The following is an 18,976-nucleotide window of genomic DNA, read 5'->3' on the forward strand; positions in this document are numbered from 1 at the left end:
GTCGCTTCATGCCCTTAAAGGCGGAATTTAAGTGTTCCTTCAGATATTGTGCTTTGCCCCAAATTTGTGTCATTTGAGAGCTTGTTCAATTTGAGTGTCTTTTGCGGTCAATAGGTTTTAGAATTAAGGAGGTCCGCTGTACCTGGAAGACAGTGGCCCGGTTTTCAGGCACATCCGAGTTTTCTGGTTGCATATGCTTGCTGTTCCTTCCAGGCATATTCTTTTATCTTGAGTCTTAAGTATCTGTTAAGTATTTGCACTCTGCTCTTTTCTTGCTTTCGAACCTTCAAAACACTGTGCCGTGTTTTCTCGTTTCTGTGCACCTGCAGACGAGATTTCGGGAATTTTCGTGAAGAGTGTGGCCAAGGGGAGCGCCGCCGATGCCAGCGGCTGCATCCGTGTCAACGACCAGATCATCGAGGTGGACGGCCGGTCACTCCAGGGCTACACCAACCACCAGGCCGTCGAGGTGCTCCGCTCAACGGGCAAGTGCGTCAAGTTGCGCCTGGCACGCCACCTGCGTGGTGCCCGCTACCTCCAGCTGCAGCATGCCGTCGCGCTCTCGGATGCCGGCGGAGGACTGCCACCTCTGCCCACTACACCTACGCTGACGCCGGGAGCCGTGACGCCAGTGTCACTGCCGGGGAGCTCTCCAGTGACGCCAGAGCAGCCGTTGCCGTCACTGCGGGCTGCCGTGGAAGACAGCATCGTCACCAGTTCTGTGGTGGATGGAGTCAGTCCATATGCCACACTTGAAGAGGAGGATGGAACGTATGGTAAGGGATCTCCTGCAGCACCTTCTTCTCCCTCCAGGATGAACAGCCGGGACTCCTCAACCATTGGTTTTACAGGAAAAGTTATTGTAGAATGTGTGTAGTCATATAGACCTGCCGCGTCAGCCGTTAGATCTTATATAACAATAATCATAAAATGCTTTTATTTTTCCATCATGTTGATAGGTGAGGCAGGGAGAAAAGGCCACGCAATTAGCTTGATAGAGAGACAGGACAGTGTAGCGACGGCAATGTACAAGAAAAATAAAGGTACATTCAACAACACATCGCACTCATAGATATGTGTTAAAGAATTGACAAAAACCGGCAACATTTGCACGAGAACAAAAATTTGGTAGAGTAAAGAAACATGGGCAAACTTACTGAATTCTTAATCGAATCAGTTGATTTGAATTGAAGTTGCATTTTATAAGGTTAGAGGGACAGGAGGCGGGAGGCTGGAAGGTTGCTTCGAGAGAAAGAAATTGAAGGAGGTCTGTTGTGGATTGTACTTGTGCTGAATAATTCACTAAGCCTGGAGTAGCATGGAATGTCCTAACAAGAGAGTGGAAGGCCCAAAAGAGTAATTTTTATTTTATTTTTGATGAACGTTTGCCTGGCTTTTGGCTAGGAGTAAGCCTCCCGAACCAGGCGTGCATATGCATGGCAGTGTGTCTTTTCTGGTCTGGCTTGCAGTTAGCTTATCATTGCTGCTTCTTGATTTCTAGCTGGTGAGCTGGATCTGAAAACAGAGGCTTCAATCGTGGCCCACTGGAGCAAAGTGGTAGGACCGGAATTTGAGATTGTGGTAAGCATCTTCTACCTTTGGCACATGTGAAATGTAACCCCAGTGATCAGGAATGCATGCTGCACTGCTAGTTTTCAATGCAGGATGTTACGCATTTTCACAACCCTTGGATATAGGGAAGGCTGTCTAATTTGATCTTGAGTAGTTCGAATTTTAGGATGATTCAAACTGTACAACTTGGCCCAGGCAAGCTCTGTAGAAGCTTATGGTTATGAAAAGCTTGTTAATTTGAATGTGAGTCAGCTCAAGAAAGGGAGGAGAATGAGGAGAGAAACTAGGAAGCAGGTGACCAAATAAATTCGCTGTGATGCAAGTGGGTCTTGCCAGTTTTTTGGTGGGTCGTTTAATAGATGGAGCTTCAGCTAATTCCAGCTTTTTCTGTGATGCTGGTGCTTTGTAGTTTGAATTAATTACTTTTTACTTTACAATGTTTAGTTCTTATTCAAGCACATACATTTTTCTGGTTTGTAATTTAATACCGTCTGATTGATTGCTTTTGCTACATCCACACATAACCACTTTATTGAGCTGTACAAACAGAGCACATTGTGTAGTCATAAGAGCCATGGCTCATTCGAAAAGTTTAGTCGAAGTTGAAACTTCGTTGTTGTGAAATTAACTTGAACGAGAAAAAGATACGAATAGGTAGAGCGAAAATAATGTTTATTGTAGGAAGTAAGTCAAATTTGTTTGCTTTTGCCTTTTTTTAGCCCCTGTATCAGAGCACGATTTTTGTCATTATGTGCTGATTCATAACTTTGTCACCTCTTTCTTTATTTTTACATTCTTTGACACAACACTCATCAGTGATGGTTTCATACTAAGCTCAGTGCTCTGGAGTGAGCAAGGGCAGAGCCTAGATGGGACATAATTTTTTGATAACATGAGCTTTCGGTCATCTTCTGGACTGTGCTGTGTCTAATTTCAGTTAATATATTTACTAAAATCTAGGCCGACCCACAGAATTGAAAAGGTTAGAAAAAGAAAACTTTACTCGGGCGTAAGCCGAGTAAGAAAAAGGCATTGACTGGGTCTAGAATGCATCTTATTGTGCTTGCGATGCTCACGTCCCATGCTCACTCGTCGTCGTCTTCGTCGCATCACTGCCCTCTTTGTCGCTGGCTTCATCCCACAGCACACTGTCCTCTCTTAAGTTGAGCGCATTTGAGATTTTGCACTTATACAATCAGTTGAGCCGGAATTTTGTTCCATGCTGCAGCAACCCAGTTTGCCACTTGGCACGCTTAATATGCCTCGTTTGTGTGAACTGGTGGTCTTACAGTGTCAGCCAGTCATTTTAATGCTTCCGTAGCCTATCCTTTAAATGGCTTGTTGCTGGCAACGTCGAGCAGTTGTAGTTGGCTCATCATACCTCCTGGTATCTCCCTAATGTCCGTACCACCATCCGAAAGCAGGGAATTTACAGCGTCTGTCAAATAGCCGCGGTAGGAGTAAAGAACCAGGAGTGACTCCTTGAACAACAGAGCTCCGGGAGGATGGCATTGCCAAATGGTCTTCACCCAGTCTTCGACAAAGGCGCCGCTCATCCATCCATTCTCATGAGCTCGCACGAAGACGTTTTAGGGAAAACTTCCAGCTGGAAGCATCTTCCGCTTAGATATGATGTAGGGCGGCAGTTTTCGCCTTTCAGCTGGGCAACATAACGCCATAGTGAAATGTTGGTTCTCGTACCCAGCAGCTCATAATTTCACATGTTTTGCGCCCTTCTCATTGACTCTGTACGCTATTGGAAAGTCGAAACACACTGGGATCTGTTCGGCATTACCAATTTGGTCCAGTCTGTACTCCTTTTTCAGCTGATCCTTGATAACAAACGGCCTGAACGCTACAAGCTTCTCCAAGTTAAGAGTAGGTTTTGGCATACGGAAACCCGGCGTCGTAGGCTGAATCTAAAACGCTTCATGGAGTGACCCAGCCCCTGCTGGCCTTAAATTTGTTCTGCGCAACGCTTCTAATATTTGCGGTCTCCCTGCCTTTACCTCTATTATTTCTGTTGTCAGGGGCATCGGACCTTCTCTTTGCTTTCTGATAAAATCGTTCTCCACCTAGTGACAACATCCTTCTCCACTTCGTAGTGTGACCTGCTCTTGGGTCCAATGAAGGCCATTCGCTTTGCGGTGCTGTTAAAAAGTTTGTTCCACTGCTTCCGTCACCGGCACACATTCTTTTTGTCCACACCAAAGTCGCGAGGGGTTTGTTGGCTTGAAGTTTGCTCTGCTTCCAAAACTACCTTCTGTTTAAAAATGCGGTGTAATGGCAGTACTTGATGGGCACCCCGTGAATACGACCGCTTCTTGAAGCAAGCATGGAACGACGAAACCTTTTTTTTTTCACAGCTGTCATCGTCGCAGCGTTCGGAAAAGCAAAATGGAGCCTGCAAACCTGCAAGCAGCTGCAAGTGTGTAGCTGGCATAGCTGTGATGTGGCGTTACATGTCTAGCGGTTGTAGGCGAACCGCATCCTCGAATCTAAACCGACCCCCTAACTTTCGTAAACGATTCTTTTAAAAAAAAGTCCCGGCCTAGATTCGAGGAAATACGATATTCTCTCTGTTTCATCAAACATGGTGTTCCTTCCTTGTTACATGAGATCACCAACAGCGCTATTTTTTTCCTCATTCACTGCTTTCTTAGGACAACCATTTCAAAGCCATCTGCAGTGCTCACCTGATCATAATTAAATGTGTCATCCATGCACTGGCTCTTCTCCTACTTTTGCATGTTGTTACTGCATGTGTGCTCAACCTCGCGGCAAATTTGTTTTTTTTTCAGGACAAATTGTATGCTGCTGAAATGAGATGCCAAGGACAGCCATTTTGTTTCATGTCAATGTATGTTGGGTGAAATACTCAGTGTCAGCAGAAATGCTTGTGTAGCAGTCCATAAGCTCCTTTTTGTTCTTGAGCTTTGTGCTAGGTGATCATGGAGCACAAATAATTGGCCGAATATTGGAATGGGTTGAGCAATGCACTGATCGTATGTTGGCTGGACATTTCTGGTGCAGTTCGGATATTAGGTTGGTGGTTTGCGCTGCTCGGCCCAATATTGAAACGGGTTGGCAGTGTACTGGTCCTATGCTGGCCGGACATTGCTGGTACAGTTTCGTTATTGGGTCAATGGTTCGTGCTGCTAGGCCCAATATTGAAATGGGTTGGCCAACATAGGACCAGCTCGGGCCAGTATTGGAATGGATTGGCAATGTATGGGTCCTATGTTGGCCATACATTACTTGCACAGTTCCAATATTGTGCTGTTGGCTTGTGCTGCCCAGAGTGGTGCACTGTTTGGCACGACAACTGAACTTCAGGGGGAAAGGCACATTGACGGTCAAGTTGTGTGACCTTCATCTGTCCGCCACTGTATCTCGTTGCTCTCTCTGGCTGCAGGTAGCACAGTTGAGCAAGTTTGAGCCTGGTGGGGGCCTGGGCATCTCGCTCGAAGGCACAGTGGACGTGGAGGATGGCCGGGAAGTGCGTCCGCACCACTACATCCGCTCGGTGCTTCCCGACGGCCCAGTGGGGCTGAATGGCCGCCTGCGTCCAGGAGATGAGCTGCTGCAGGTACAGTTGATAGCCATATCAGGGTGTGCCCTTCCTTGTACTGCTTTCTGTTCTTGTCTGTCAAGTTGAGGCGGGGATGAGGGTTTGCTGGCACGCACGCGTCTTTGTTCATATCAAGGATGGCTCTTAGTGATACACACTGAATATTTTTCTAGTGAAGGTATCTGTAGGGAATTTACTTAAAGTAAATGGTTATATAATTATATTCAACTAGCTCGACTATCAGTTTATGGTATTTAAGTTACCTAAATAAACAAAATAGCTTAATTTCTCATTTTTATTAATTTCATTTTAATATTTTAAAATAAATTGTTCTGTTTGTAATAGTTTGAAGGGTTGATTTTATTTAGAGGTGAAAGTTGGGCATTAATCTTTTTTCTGGGAAATTTCCTCAAAGCCAGAAAGTAGGCATGTTATATAATGGAGTAAATTTTCAGTTCAAAGCGAATAGAAAGCAAATAAGAATTTCTTTCGAGTAGTTTTGAAGGAAAGGGATATATTTCTGTATTGAGGCAGTTCCCTGCCATGTAAAAATATGTTGGCGAAATTCCTTAAGGCAGTTGAAATAAAAATGAAACAAAATAGATGCAGTCAAATCTCATTGGTACATATTCGCGAAATTCCCTAGCCGGGGGGCATTGTATACAATGTTCAAAATTTCGGATGTTACGAACACTGTCCCACGCCACTACAGATGATACAAGCGCGTGAACTGCAACCGTGACCTTGAGCAGTATGCACTGCCTGCACATCATTGACTGCAGAATCGCCAGCCACGCTGTATGCACACATCATAAGCAGTTGTCGGGCTTATGCCGCGAAAAGTTTTCAGCGGCACGCGGCCCACAAACCGCAGGCGCCGCAATCACAGCAGTTGGTGGCAGCGTACATGGCAGGTGTGCACAGATCACATATCATTGACTCTGCAGTCGCGATCCGCGAGCAATTTGCGGCGCCGTGCGGCCCACATGTCGTCATCTGTCGTGCTGTACGCGCCGCGGCTGTGAGTAGTAGTCGGCGGTGCATGCAGCAGGCACGCATGGGCTGCTGCGCTGCGCTGCCGGCACGTCGCCATCTCTTAACAGCGCCACGGGAAGTCTGCGGAGACACGTGGCCCACACGTTGCAATCACCTTTCGCACTATGTGCTGCGAGAGTGGCGAGCTGTGACCACGGGACCATAATAAACCTTCTCAGTCGGAAACCGATCTGCGCAACTGCCTTTCCCATGCATCTGCATACTTATTTTCTTTCATTTTGGTGTTACAAATGTTTGGATTTTCTTTCATTTTGATGATACGAATGTTCTGATGATACAAATTTTTTCGTGACCACGTGAGACTCTTATCATCGAGGCTTTACTGTATCTTGAAACTTGCATTAGGCAATGGGTAAACAGCAGCAAAGCAAAGTGGACAAAGCATCATAGTTTTGTCTTTACCATGAGATTGTTTTCATGGTGCCGATTTCAGATATAAAAAGACGCTAACATACTTTTTGAACACGATTTATGATCTAAACTTTCGTGCCACTCAGTCGCATATTTATTCTATTGAGTCAAGTGCGCAAGCGTGACTGAAATTTCGGATGGGTCGCATCTGACATTTCTCGGGCTTAATTTGCTTTGCACATAATCGCACGACCGCATGTGGACGCATTATCACTAGAGGTGTGTGAACGTCCGAAATTTTGAATATGAATCGAATATTGATGTTGTTCGATTCATATCTGTATTTGAAAAACTGTTGGATTACCGATAGTTTGAAAAATTACCGAATACACCGAAAATTTTCGAGGTCACCACAGTTTCTCTGCACTGCGTCCTTCAGCGCAATGTTTGATCTTGTGGGCTGTGCAGTGAAGCATCCTCAAAACGCGACGGCAGTTCCTTTTGTGAAGAGTGCCTTCCACACAGTGTGTGCAAAGCAAAGCAGTGGACGAAGCCTTGCGAAAAATGCCGTTTTCACTTTGGTTTAGTCTCAAATGAAGACATCCATCATGGGTGTTCATAAGGTTAAATTACTATGATGCAAGCGGTTTTTTAGTTTTTTTCGGGCCCGTTTGATAATTTGAGCTTTTAGTTAAGACATTTTTCCTGGTCCCTTGAAGGCCAAATTGAGTTTACTGCATTCATCAGCCATATGACAGCTCCACCCGATTTCATGCAAGTTTTTCCTATACAAAGAACTGGCATACGGAAATTCCTCCGTATAAAATTTATGCGGGATTTTTCAGTTCACTTCTGTGTAGTTCAAGTTAAATTTTTTTTTCCCAAATACCATGTGAATTCTTAAAGAAACAAAGTGAACAGTGTTTGCTATATTTTATATATATTTTTGTTCACTGTTCAGATATTCGATATTTGATTCGTATTTGAAAATTTCAATATTTGCGCACTCCTAGTTATTGCAGTTTAGCACTGTTGTCAGGGGGAGGCTTTGGCCTGAGCTGTCCAGTACCCGGAAGTTGAAAGATAGATGTCAGCAAAGGCACCACATGCACATTGAAGGGGCACACGGCCCCCGTCGCGTCACAAAATACTCGTTAGAGGATGCAGTGTGAAACAATTTCTGCCATGCGGCAGCATGAGGAGATGCCTTGCATACCCTCTCACGCTGTCAAACATGGCTCAGCACAAAGATGAAGGGTTCGCCTATTTCTTGAGAGCAGACTAAAATGGTATTCTTATGGGAAAAGGATACAGTAAAGGTTCATTAATTCGAACTTCATGGGACCAAGGAAAAAGTTCGAATTATCGAATGGCCTCGAAAAAACAGACAAGAACCATTTGCGTTACGGTACATTTACCATATTTACTCGCGTAATGAACTCACTCGTATAATGAACCCACCTACCCGCGTTTAGTTTAAGAATTTGACAAAAAAAAAGAAGGCATCAGTCGTTAGCACGTCCCTCTGTTTCTCGCCATCATGGTCCACAACGCATTTCTTGGCAGTGCACCAAGATCCTGCGCAGTGATAACATCAGGGTGTGTTTACCTTTTGAGGTTAGCTCTAGCAGGGAAGGGTTGGAGGGGGGGGGGGGGGGGGAGACTTGGCAGAGTGCCAGTGCTTGTCCAATTGTACAAGCCTCTTTTTCAGTATGTTCGCTTTATCATGCCTTGCAACAGCAGCAAACTCCTTTTGAAGCTAACCATGCTAAAAGCCAGCTGCGTGATCGTGGCTGAGCAGGTGCTTTCGTTGACGACTGATGGGTGGAAGGATGAACAACTCTTGCAAAAAAAAACGAAAAAACGTGTAAGCTGTAGCTCCCATCCCAAGTCATAGTCATACATATTATCATTCTTTTTCTTGAAAACAGCTCGAGACTGGAATGGCCTTCCATCCTTCAGCCAGTACAAAACCGCCATCGAAGATATTTTGTATTCATATTAAATTTCACAGCCCACCCTTCGTGTAATGTCCCCGGACCTTTGAGGAATAAACAAATAAATAAATAAATGGGCGTTGGCTGGGACCACACCAACAGTACTTATACATATTTCTGAACTAACGGGGCTCGAATTAACGAGTATTTAGTTGTGAGATTCAGATGTTGCGCGAAAGAGAGAGCAGGCAGCCGCGGCCTCAACCTCTACCTTTTGGTGTCGCCGGCCGCCACGGCGGTCATGGCGCCATTTAGGCTTTGCTCACTCTTTCATGGTTTTACCTTGTTTCATCTTCTGTTCCCGTTTTGGACATGCACAGCCTCTAACTAAGCTGCCCTTTCACAGAGTAAATGTTTTTGGGCCACGTGCTGTGTGCCAAGTCGCCCAGACGCGGTGGCATGTAGTTCTAATTATCCGGACTCTCATTGGATTAACGGGCTTTTTTGTATGGAGATCTGTATGGGAGCTTGGCTGGATCAAATACAGTAAAAGCTTGTTAATTCGAACTTCACGGGACCGGAAAGAAGTTCGAATTATTCTATGTTCGAATAATCGAATGGCCTCGAAAAAACTGGCAAGAACCATTTGTATTATAGCAAATGTATCGTATTTAGTCGCGTAATGAACTCGCTCGCATAATGAACCTACCCAGCCCTGATTCGTACCTACGAATCTGAAAAAAAAAAAGCTGTCAGTCGTTAGCGCATCTCTCCGCTTTGCGCCGTCACCGTCCGCAGCAAATTTCTTGGCAGTGTGCAAGATGCTGCGCAGCGATAACAGCCTGTTTATTTGACTAGCTCAGCAGAGGGGGATGGGGGGGGAAGCAAACTTGGCAAAGTGCTAGCGCTTGTCCGGTTGAGCAAGCCTCCTTTTCAGTGCGTTTGCTTTGTCATGCTACGAGCGGCTGGGGCCGGCGCCGTCTACTGCCACTCCAATCATTGAAACGCGCGACAGCAGCAAGGGGCTTTTGAAGCGGCCGATGCTAAATGCTAAAGTCAGCGTCATGATTGCGGCTGACTCGCGTGCTTCTGTTGACGACTGATGGGTGAAAGGATGGATGGCTGTCGAAAAAAAACAACAACAACAAAAAAAACTTTTAGTCCATAGTGCCCATCCGAGATCATAGCCTTTCATGGGCGTTGCCTGGGACCGCGCCGACAGTACTTATCCGTATTTCAACAGAGCTGGAATTAATGAGTATTTAGTTTGCGAGCTATGGGAGGTTTGTGCAGAAGAGAGAGCAGGCAGCCACCGCCGCGGCCATGCATTGACCTTGCTGCGGCTGCCTTTCCCCCCCTCCAACACAGCCACGCCGGTCTTGGCGCCATTTGAGTTTTACCCACTCATTCATGGTTTTACCTGGTTCCATCTTCTGCCCCCGTTTTAGACGCGCGCAGCCTCTAATTATGCCTTCCTATCCTGGAGGTGTTTCTTTACTTTTTTTGCCGCGCGATGAGCACCAAGCCGCCCGACGCGGTGGTGCGTAGTTCGAATTATCCGTAGCGGAACCGATTACCGTTCCAATTAACGGGCTTTTTAAACAGATCTCTATGGAGCTTTGCCAGACCAAGTAGTGTAGCTTCAATTATCCGAAAATTCGAATTATCGGGGTTAGAGTTTATTTATTTATTTATTTATGGTACCCCTCAGGGCCAGAGGCATTACAGAGGGAGAGTAGAAAAAAAACACAAAAATACAAAATTGGGAAATACAGCACAGTCAAATTTAAATAACACCTGAGTATACAATGCTAGCTGTAGCTTCGCGAAAAATCTCATAATTATTAATGATGGCATTATCTGCTGGAAGGTGATTCCAGTCACTGGAGGTACGTGGCACGAATGACTGAAAAAAAATGATTAATGTTACATGAATCAAAACCTACTTTATGAGGATGGTCAATACGATGGAATACGTAAAATGGTTAAGGGATAAGGCGATTGCGCTGTAAGGAATGATGGTACAACTCGTGAAACAATGCGATACGAGATGCTTTTCGACGAAGTGACACTATGGAAGAGAAAGACTAGATTTCATACTACTTATGCTTGCTGTGCGGTTATAATTAGTTAGAATGAAACATACAGAGTTATTCTGGACTATCTCAAGAGCAGTAATATGACTGTCATAAGAAGGATCCCAGACTGGAGTTGCATACTCCAGCCTGGAGCGAATTAGTGTTTTATAGAGCAGAAGTTTCAAAGAAGGAACGTTTAAAAAGTTGCGACGTAAATAACCTAGCATGCGATTAGCGTTGTTGATTATGTGCTCAATATGCAGAGACCAGTTTAGGTTAGCAGTGATGTAAACCCCAAGATATTTATATGATGTTACAGATTCCAAAGACATGTTGTCAATTTGGTACGCAAGCAGGGCAGTAAATTTTCTTGAAACACGCATTAGTTTGCATTTGTTAATATTTAGTTGCAAAGGCCATTCCTTGCACCAGTTAGCTATAGTGGTAAGATCAGACTGAAGAAGACAACTATCGTTAGTATCTGTCATTTCCCTAAAAATAAACGCAATCATCCGCGATAAGGAGAATATGAGAGTTAACAAGGGAAGGAAAATCATTGATGTAGATTAAGAACAAAAGGGGCCCAAGGACTGAACCTTGAGGAACGCCTGAATGCACTTCTGTAAAATCTGAATTAAAACCATTGGCGGTAACAAACTGCGATCGATTAAGAAGAAAGCACCCAATCTATCTCAGTGGACCAGGGTCAAGGTTTAGGTTACTTAGTTTTAATAATAGGAGTCTGTGTGATACCTTGTCAAAAGCGTTACTAAAATCTAGGAATATGCAGTCAGCTAGTGATGATTGTTCGAAGTTAATGAGCTTTCACTGTAATATAGTTCGAATTATTGAGATTCGAATTAATGAGCTTTCACTACTTCCATTTAAACACACGAAAAGGTAGCCGAGAAGTGTTGGGGAGACTCGTCCCTATGCCAAGATGGTGAACGCAAAGAAATGGCAGTCCTTTTCATTGTGAAGACTGTGCAGTCGCATTAAAACACTTCATAGAGCCAAATTTCTAATTGTGGTAGTTGAAATAATTGGTAGTGCATTTCACCCGTAATTTAAACTGTCGACAAATGTGAATGTGAAAGAAAGTGAATGTGAAGCAAATGTGAAGAATGTGTGTCTGCATCAAGATTGATTTCCTCTGACATTGTGTAGTGTCATCAGAAGTGATTCAATCATGCGAGGTTGTTAAAGGGGATGTAGATACATCCACCGTGTCTTCTGACTGTCTATTTTCCCGAATTCTGGAACTCCATAATGTTGGAAGTTTCCGAATGCTGCTGCTGGTCGCTTTGCAGCCCAAATTGAACACTGCCTTATTTGGTTCAATATTCAAAACATTTTAATACAGCGTTCGAATATTGGCACCGCCCTACTAGAAAAGGTTCTGAGTGGTGGTGTTGAGGCTGTAGCAGGTAGAATAAAAACCGGATTCGCCAGTGATGTTGTACTGTGATGGAGTGCCGGTTGACAAGCTCAGAGCAGGCTGTGCCACTGATGTAGGATGTGTATACCTTCCAACTCTCTCAAATTGCTCAGGGTACTCTCTGAGTTTGCCTGAACTTGTATAAGCACTGCCCTATATCATTCAGATAGCTTCTTCAGCCCGGACAAAATTAGTTTTGGTGAAAAAAGAACTTGTCGCGGAACCTTTTGCCTCAATGTAATCACAGTCATCAACATTAACCGCTGCACTGGTGCCATTGCCATCATTAGGTAGGCAGTCAACCGAAGCCAAGCCAAAGCAAAAGTTGAAGCAGCTAGGAAATGCAGAACTGGCTTCCTCTCGTTGGTATTCTCATTAGAGTTTAGTTCCCAGGTGTGGTTGCTGTGCAGGGTAGTAGAGTGTCTTCCTTCCTTCTGCAGGTGAATGGGCGTCAGCTGCTGGGGCTGCACCATCGGGAGGTGGTGGGTGCCCTGAAGCAGCTGCCGCTGCACGTGCGGCTGGTGTGCGCCCGGCCCCTGCCTCCTCCGTTGCCCCTGCACGGACCACCAGCTTTGGGCAGCATCACCCGGCGCTCACCCTCTCGGCCGGCCGATGAGCCTGACCCTTTTGCGGACGACAGCAGCAGCTACACGGGAGGTGCGTTGCCTCGTTTGGTTTTGACCATACCTGTTGCAGTGCCAGCTGCAGTATCCAGGTGACTCACTTTGCGTAGCTTAAAGGGTATGCAGTCAAACCTGGTTCTAACGAAATTGTAATGGGTACCGAAATCTTGCAAGCAGCTGTGCACAGCTTGACCTGTGTATTTTTTTCTTTCGTGTTGTATCGTCATGAAGCTTGGTGAGGTTCTGCCAAACTTCCAGTAATTCAGCGCTAGCTAAGAGCCAGTCGGCGCCCCGAGTTCGTTATATCCAAGGAAGTTTTAATAGAATTGCTGGAGTGGAGGAGGCGCCCGGCGTGCTGAAGCTGCATGCCGCCATCTCGCCATAGGCAGAAAATGCGCCAGTTTTGTTTGGCGCGGTCGGTTCGTTCGCTTGATTTTACACTCGCGGATGCTTATCTGTGAGAATGGTGGCGTCATGCATTGCATATGAATTCACGCATGGACTGAAGAAAGGTTGAAGGATTATATTCCATCTGTAAGTATGCTAAAATAAATAAAAACAATGCTTGCTGTCACCTCGTGTTCGGACAGCAATTATGCTCAGTTTTGTTGACAGGTTTTCAAAAAAATGAGGAAATGTGAAGCTTATGGAAGTGAACTGTTAGAAGAGAATTCTGAAAACTAAGAGAGAGACAATTTGCGTCCTGTGCTTCCGCAGTACTTTCAAAAACACCAGCTTGCACTTTTTTTATTGCATTTGAAAAGAAAGCGACTACCCGTGCTGGACAGCCAAGTCTTCAGCTGGTGCAAGAAGATATAGTGGAACTGGACTAAGAAGTCTGGATGCACCAGTTGATGAGTGAAAAATTGGCAGTGGTTAATAGTTGAACCCAGTTATAAGATCAATAGCAATCGGTTTTGCATGGTCTAATGTTGGTTTTTGGGTTATTATTATTGAGATATTTGAAGGATGTGATGCTTTAGCAAACAATTAAGTTCTATTTTTAATTTAAATAAATATATAATGTTAATTAGTTAAAATTTGTTTTCAGTCCAGTGTATGACACAAGCTCTCCAATGATATGATATGTAGTGTAGAGTTTATTTTTAATCACAATTAACAAATAAGCTGCAATAATTGTGATGCATAGTAATCGGAAGTCTTTTAAAACTTTATGTAAGCTGTCAAATTATATAACACTTGTGCTGCAATTATACTCGACGTAAGCTACACAACTGTATAACACTTGTGTTGCTAAAATTTGACTCGGATATTATTATTGACACAGTTGAAGGTGACGCTCACTAACAGAGCTGAAAATCATGAAAAGCTTGTTTTTGGGAAATAGTTAAAAAAGACTTGTTCGCTTAGTTTAAAATCAATAAAATAAATACAGTGCTGAGTGCGCGTTTGTCTATTTTCCGTTTTCCGTCCTCGCCTGCTTTGCGCTGTAATTATATATCAATTTATTTTTTCAACACTTTTCAGGACGAGCTTTACAGTTGCCCCATTTTATTTAGTTTAAGCTGTAAATGCAATACAGTGGCTTATTTAGAAGACCAACCACTCTTCTCAGCAAAACATTGCATTGAAAAACCACGAACACCCCTCCCTCCCCTTCCCCTCCCCCCTCGCATGTTTTCTAAAAAAGTGCTAAAAATCATTTCTTGAACTATAAACCTCCTCTTTACCCATCCCCTCTGAGTGTCATGCATAAATCCGCTCCTGATCTGAAAATATGAGCACGGAAAGACCATATACAAGTGTGCTAGGTACTCTGTCTTGCCTATGGCAAGATGGCCACTGTGCTCTCTAAGTAAAACCTCGTTACAAGAGACACTCAAGGGATCCGAAAAAGTTGTCTCTTGTAACCAAATATTTCTACCAACTCGTATGTGTGGCAGTTTAGATTTCCTTATCTAAATTCTGTTCCATATCAGTGTCTTGTTTTGTTGCAACATGTCAGGAACCAAGGAGTGCCTACTAAAATTTTTATGAAACTTTAAGGATCAGTTTTAAAAATGTGTACCCTGTTTAGCACTTGCATTCTTCAAAATTAGGCGTTTTGGATCATATGTCTTTTTTTGTGGCGTGCATTTTTCTGAATAATGTTTTTCCTCACTTCTATGAAACATATCAGTAAGGCTTTGCTATATCTAGGTAGTGTAATTTTAGTTCATGCTGTGTCAGTTTCAGAAAAGACTCTGAAAGTTTAGGTGGTGTAGAAGTTTGACTAAGTGCTGTTGTGTGTGCTCTGTTGAGGGTTTAGGACACCCGAGAAGCTGGGGCTCCAAATGCTGTAATGAACTAAAGAGAAAAAAAAAAAGAAAACTGGTTTGTTAAGTCTGGAGTATTCGTTCTGCCACTCCACTGCTGAGACCTAATGGTCTCACCCAACAGTGCTCTCTCTCTGAAAAGTGTGCATTTATCTTGGGCGAGGGTGGTCATATGAGGGTGCACCAACACGCAAAGATGTCGGCCGAGTGGAAGAAAGCTCGGGACGAACAGCGTTGGCTCATTTTTGAGAACCTCACAGCTGAATTTGATTTACATAGTCTTTACGAACTTGGTGCAGGCTTGGCACAAAGCCCCACGGGCCTGGCTCGGCCCTCATCGTCCTCATCAGCGTCTCCGCCGCCACCTCTGCTGTCGGGTGGGGGCCTGGGTGGTTCGCTGCCAGCCCTGGTCAAAGCCAAGTCAGACGGGTCGCTGGCCCAGTCGGATTGGGAGGAGGGCCTGCCGGGTCCCCTGGTCAAGCTGCGGTCGCGCTCCCTGGAACCCCTCACGGGCCTGGCCATGTGGAGCAGTGAGCCACACGTCGTGGAGCTGCTCAAGGGCGAGAGGGGCCTGGGATTCAGCATCCTAGACTACCAGGTCAGCACCCGGCCTTGTTTGTCTCTTGACGGCCAGGACACCGTTGGAGCTGCTTGGGGCAGAAATCGGGAAAATTAGGGAAGGGCTTATAGATTAAGCGGAGCACAAGCCCTCGTGAGGAAAATATTTACTTGCGATTTAGTGCGAAAAGACCACAGTGGGTAGGGGGGCAAGCAGGCTGAAACCTAGAAGACAAAATAAAATGGGCATGGAGCAGGGCATGTAATGCAGAGAGTACTGTATTTGCACGATTCTAACGCGCCCCTGATTGTAACACGCAGCAATAGTTAACACCGAAAAACCATGAAAATAACTTTGTGCTGATTCTACCGCACACAAGAAATAATGCAGTGAACAATATTTAGTGGAACAAAACCGGCACACACAAACACAACCGCAAGACCTGGACGTCATAGGCTACTCGCTGTCAAAGTTGGAAGACAGCTCTTTCTCGCTGTTCATCGGCCACAAAAAGTCATTTTCAGTACCATCTAACTGCCTGGAAATTGCACAATAAATGCACGCATGATCATTGCTAGCAGGAGGGCCTTCCACGCGCCGTGAATCCATCTCTCAATGTCCCCGCACGTCGCTCTCTTGAGACCGCGTGAGGGCCTGCTCACAAAGCCAGTCGCTGTATGCTGCACGCATTCAATTTTTTACGGGCTTATTTAAGCCATGACACCATGATTTAAGCACACATCAAGCGACTGGACAAACACTAGACCAAGAAACAGAAGCGGCTGATAGGAAGCTCACCTGCGCAGTGGAAGAAAGAGAGGTGCTTCAACGGCGCGACCGCGCTGCAGCGAGAGAGCAGCCACTTAGTGTGACCGGAAGAGAGGGCAGCCGCTAGGGGCAGCGCATGTTCTGGGGGCCATATGCGAGACATCTTGTGCAGTCTCTTAGATTGCAACTGCATAGACGCACGTGCTCTGACCCGATATCTACCTTTCGTCCATTTCGCCACCTGGAAGCGCTGTTGTACATCTCAAGCGAGAGGGCCAGCTGCTCGACCTGGCTGCTCGTATTTTTAAAATGCTGGAGAGGGTAGAGGCAGTTTCCCGAATATATGCTGCAAACTTTATGCTTACCTCATCATTTACGTATCGCGTTGTATTTCCATGTGCTGACCATAAAGTAAATATCACGCCACATCCCCTAAACTACTATGTTTCAGTGAGGTTGCGACAGTTCAGCAGGCAAAGACGGTCGAAAAAAAAAGTCTTGCAATTAGAGAAAGCCTGCATAAGCCTCTCTACGCTATTGTGGTAGCTGAAAAAAAAATCCACCTGTTACAAACAGCTAGCTGGCTATCGAACAATCAAATGACAGCATATGTACCACGGTTGCTGCGTGGCTTCATATGTCCAGCACTGTTCAGTAACGCGAATCCAAACAGCTGCGGAGTAACTTTGAGCCCAAGGAGTGTGCTCGCCGATATTTGATACGGCCCAAGCTGGTCGCCATGTGTATGTGCGTCGATCGAGAACGACATGCAGTGCTGGTTGTGGTTATTTGTTTTGATATTAGTTTTTATGCACTGTAAGTTTTGTCTAAGCATTCAAGTGGAATGGTGCTGGATGCATTAAACGATATCAGCTAACTGCTTATATGCCTCACACATACGTTACGCCTTTTTTTGTAAATAAAAATGGAGTACGAAGCTTTCTCTGGTTACGCATTCAGTATGCAAGTTAAACAATCGATTGTAGCAACCTTTGGGCCATAATGTTTTACTACGTGATAAAAAAAGAAAAGCGAACACATTGACGCTCCTATAGGTTCTGCTGCGGTCATATCGTCATCGCCATTGCCGATTTTGTGTCCGTGGAAGATGGCGGCAACCATATTGACGGACGATGCGATAGCTCACGAGATGAAACGGCAGATTCTTCGGGATTTTTGGCAGGGTTTCAAGGTTGAAAGCCTCGGGTAAAAAATAGACATTTGCACTCTTCGATTTTAACGATCATCAAGGCTGGGGATATCCTTCAGCTCATCCAGTCGCTAATCAGTTTCATGCACGCAAAAAGGACTGCCGCCAGTGATTCTCACAGCGATTGTCAAGCTTCAGCTGCTGCTCAAGCGAGCGCGAATTTCTGACTTCTTTAAGTAGCCTTAAGTTGTTTTATGGCTATTGATGTATACTGTAATGAAGTGTTTAGTGCTCTTTACGATGATTAGTGTTGTTCAACCCGATTTACTCATTGCCAGTAAGTAGGCAAGCCTACATGCATGGAAAAATACGTGGGTGCGCTTTTTTTTCGTCGGTCCAGATATGACTATAATCTGTTATAACAATCGGATTTTCAAGTTTTCTCAATATCGCTATAAGTGAACTGCACTGTGCTGGTGCTGCCCCTGGTGGCCGCGTCATGCATAAAAGTCACACGAAGCAGCCGCTCCTCGAAGGCATCGAGCCAGCCGGAAAATATAGACTGGGTTGTCCAAGCCTTCTGGTTTGCAATGTACTGGACACATATCGTACGGTCACCCTTGAAGCTACAGGGCTTCTCCCTCTGGCCATTTGTCAGTGCCGTTCATGTTTGAGCACAGCAAAATTGTCACTCGCTGCTTACTGTGCTTTCCTTCATGTTATTTGTGGCCTTTCAAGTCCAGGGTTCTTGAAGGAAGCATTTGATAAAACAAGCCCGTCTCATCCGCATTGTAGATGTCAGAGAGCTTGTACTGAGCTAGTGTTTCTTTGTTAGTCAGCAGCCACATCGGCGTTGACATCAGCTCAACGCCTGCTGCTTCCCCGGAAATTACCTTAGTCACAATGATGGGCTTTAAAGCGGCTCGACCAGCCCGCGTTAGCTACTGGTCATGCTCGAGGATGCAAACGAAGTCCAGTGCTTTCTGCTGAAGCACTTTGACAGGCAGTACCACTTTGCTCGCACACCATTTGCAAAACCAGGCGAACACCGCCTTGTCGACAACCGGGAAGGCGGTAGCCGTCACTGTTTTGTTCTGCGCACGAGCATCATTCTCGAGCACTCGGAAGAATAGCGGCCTTACTTTTCAGAATGGTAGAGAGCAAGCTGCACGGAAGTCTAAACTCTTCGGTGATATCCATCGTCTACCTGCTTTTTTCCACTTGGGCAATAATAATGGCAGCCTTATCTTGCAGTGACAAAAATTTATGCTTTTTGGCTGGTGGAGGAATTTTTTCAATGGAATGTGCTCATTTCCCCCTACATGCAGACAAACACGCACACGCACACATGCACACACACACACACACATGCACGAAACACACGATACGGAAGCATGGAGTGTGTTGCCACCTGATGGTGGCACTGCAAATTTCATTATTGTGGAATTGCTGTGCAAATGTCTTATTGCTGAGAGATATGAAATACCGTATTTACTCGCATAATGCTCGCATTTTTTTTCACGGAAAATGGATGCTAAGTTGGGGGGTATGATAATTATGCGGGGAAAATTTTCGAGCAGATGTGTTGGAGCGCTAA

The 18,976-nt window shown here is 45.0% G+C and overlaps 1 protein-coding gene across 2 annotated transcripts in view; it reads left to right on the plus strand.

The window, feature by feature from the left end:
• The window catches only part of LOC146181288 (multiple PDZ domain protein-like), a 233,072-nt gene that overhangs the window by 46,704 nt on the left and 167,392 nt on the right, over positions 1-18,976 (plus strand). For both annotated transcript variants that reach the window (XM_084576335.1, XM_084576336.1), the window contains 5 exons: positions 330-776; positions 1,502-1,581; positions 4,988-5,161; positions 12,444-12,660; positions 15,202-15,500. In XM_084576335.1, coding sequence (XP_084432461.1) covers positions 330-776; positions 1,502-1,581; positions 4,988-5,161; positions 12,444-12,660; positions 15,202-15,500 — 1,217 coding nt within the window. The remainder of the gene's footprint in view (positions 1-329; positions 777-1,501; positions 1,582-4,987; positions 5,162-12,443; positions 12,661-15,201; positions 15,501-18,976) is intronic.

Source organism: Amblyomma maculatum, chromosome 8 (genome assembly GCF_055883805.1).
Source record: "Amblyomma maculatum isolate TAMU_Amacu chromosome 8, ASM5588380v1, whole genome shotgun sequence".
In the NCBI taxonomy this organism is placed as follows: Eukaryota; Metazoa; Arthropoda; class Arachnida; order Ixodida; family Ixodidae; genus Amblyomma; species Amblyomma maculatum.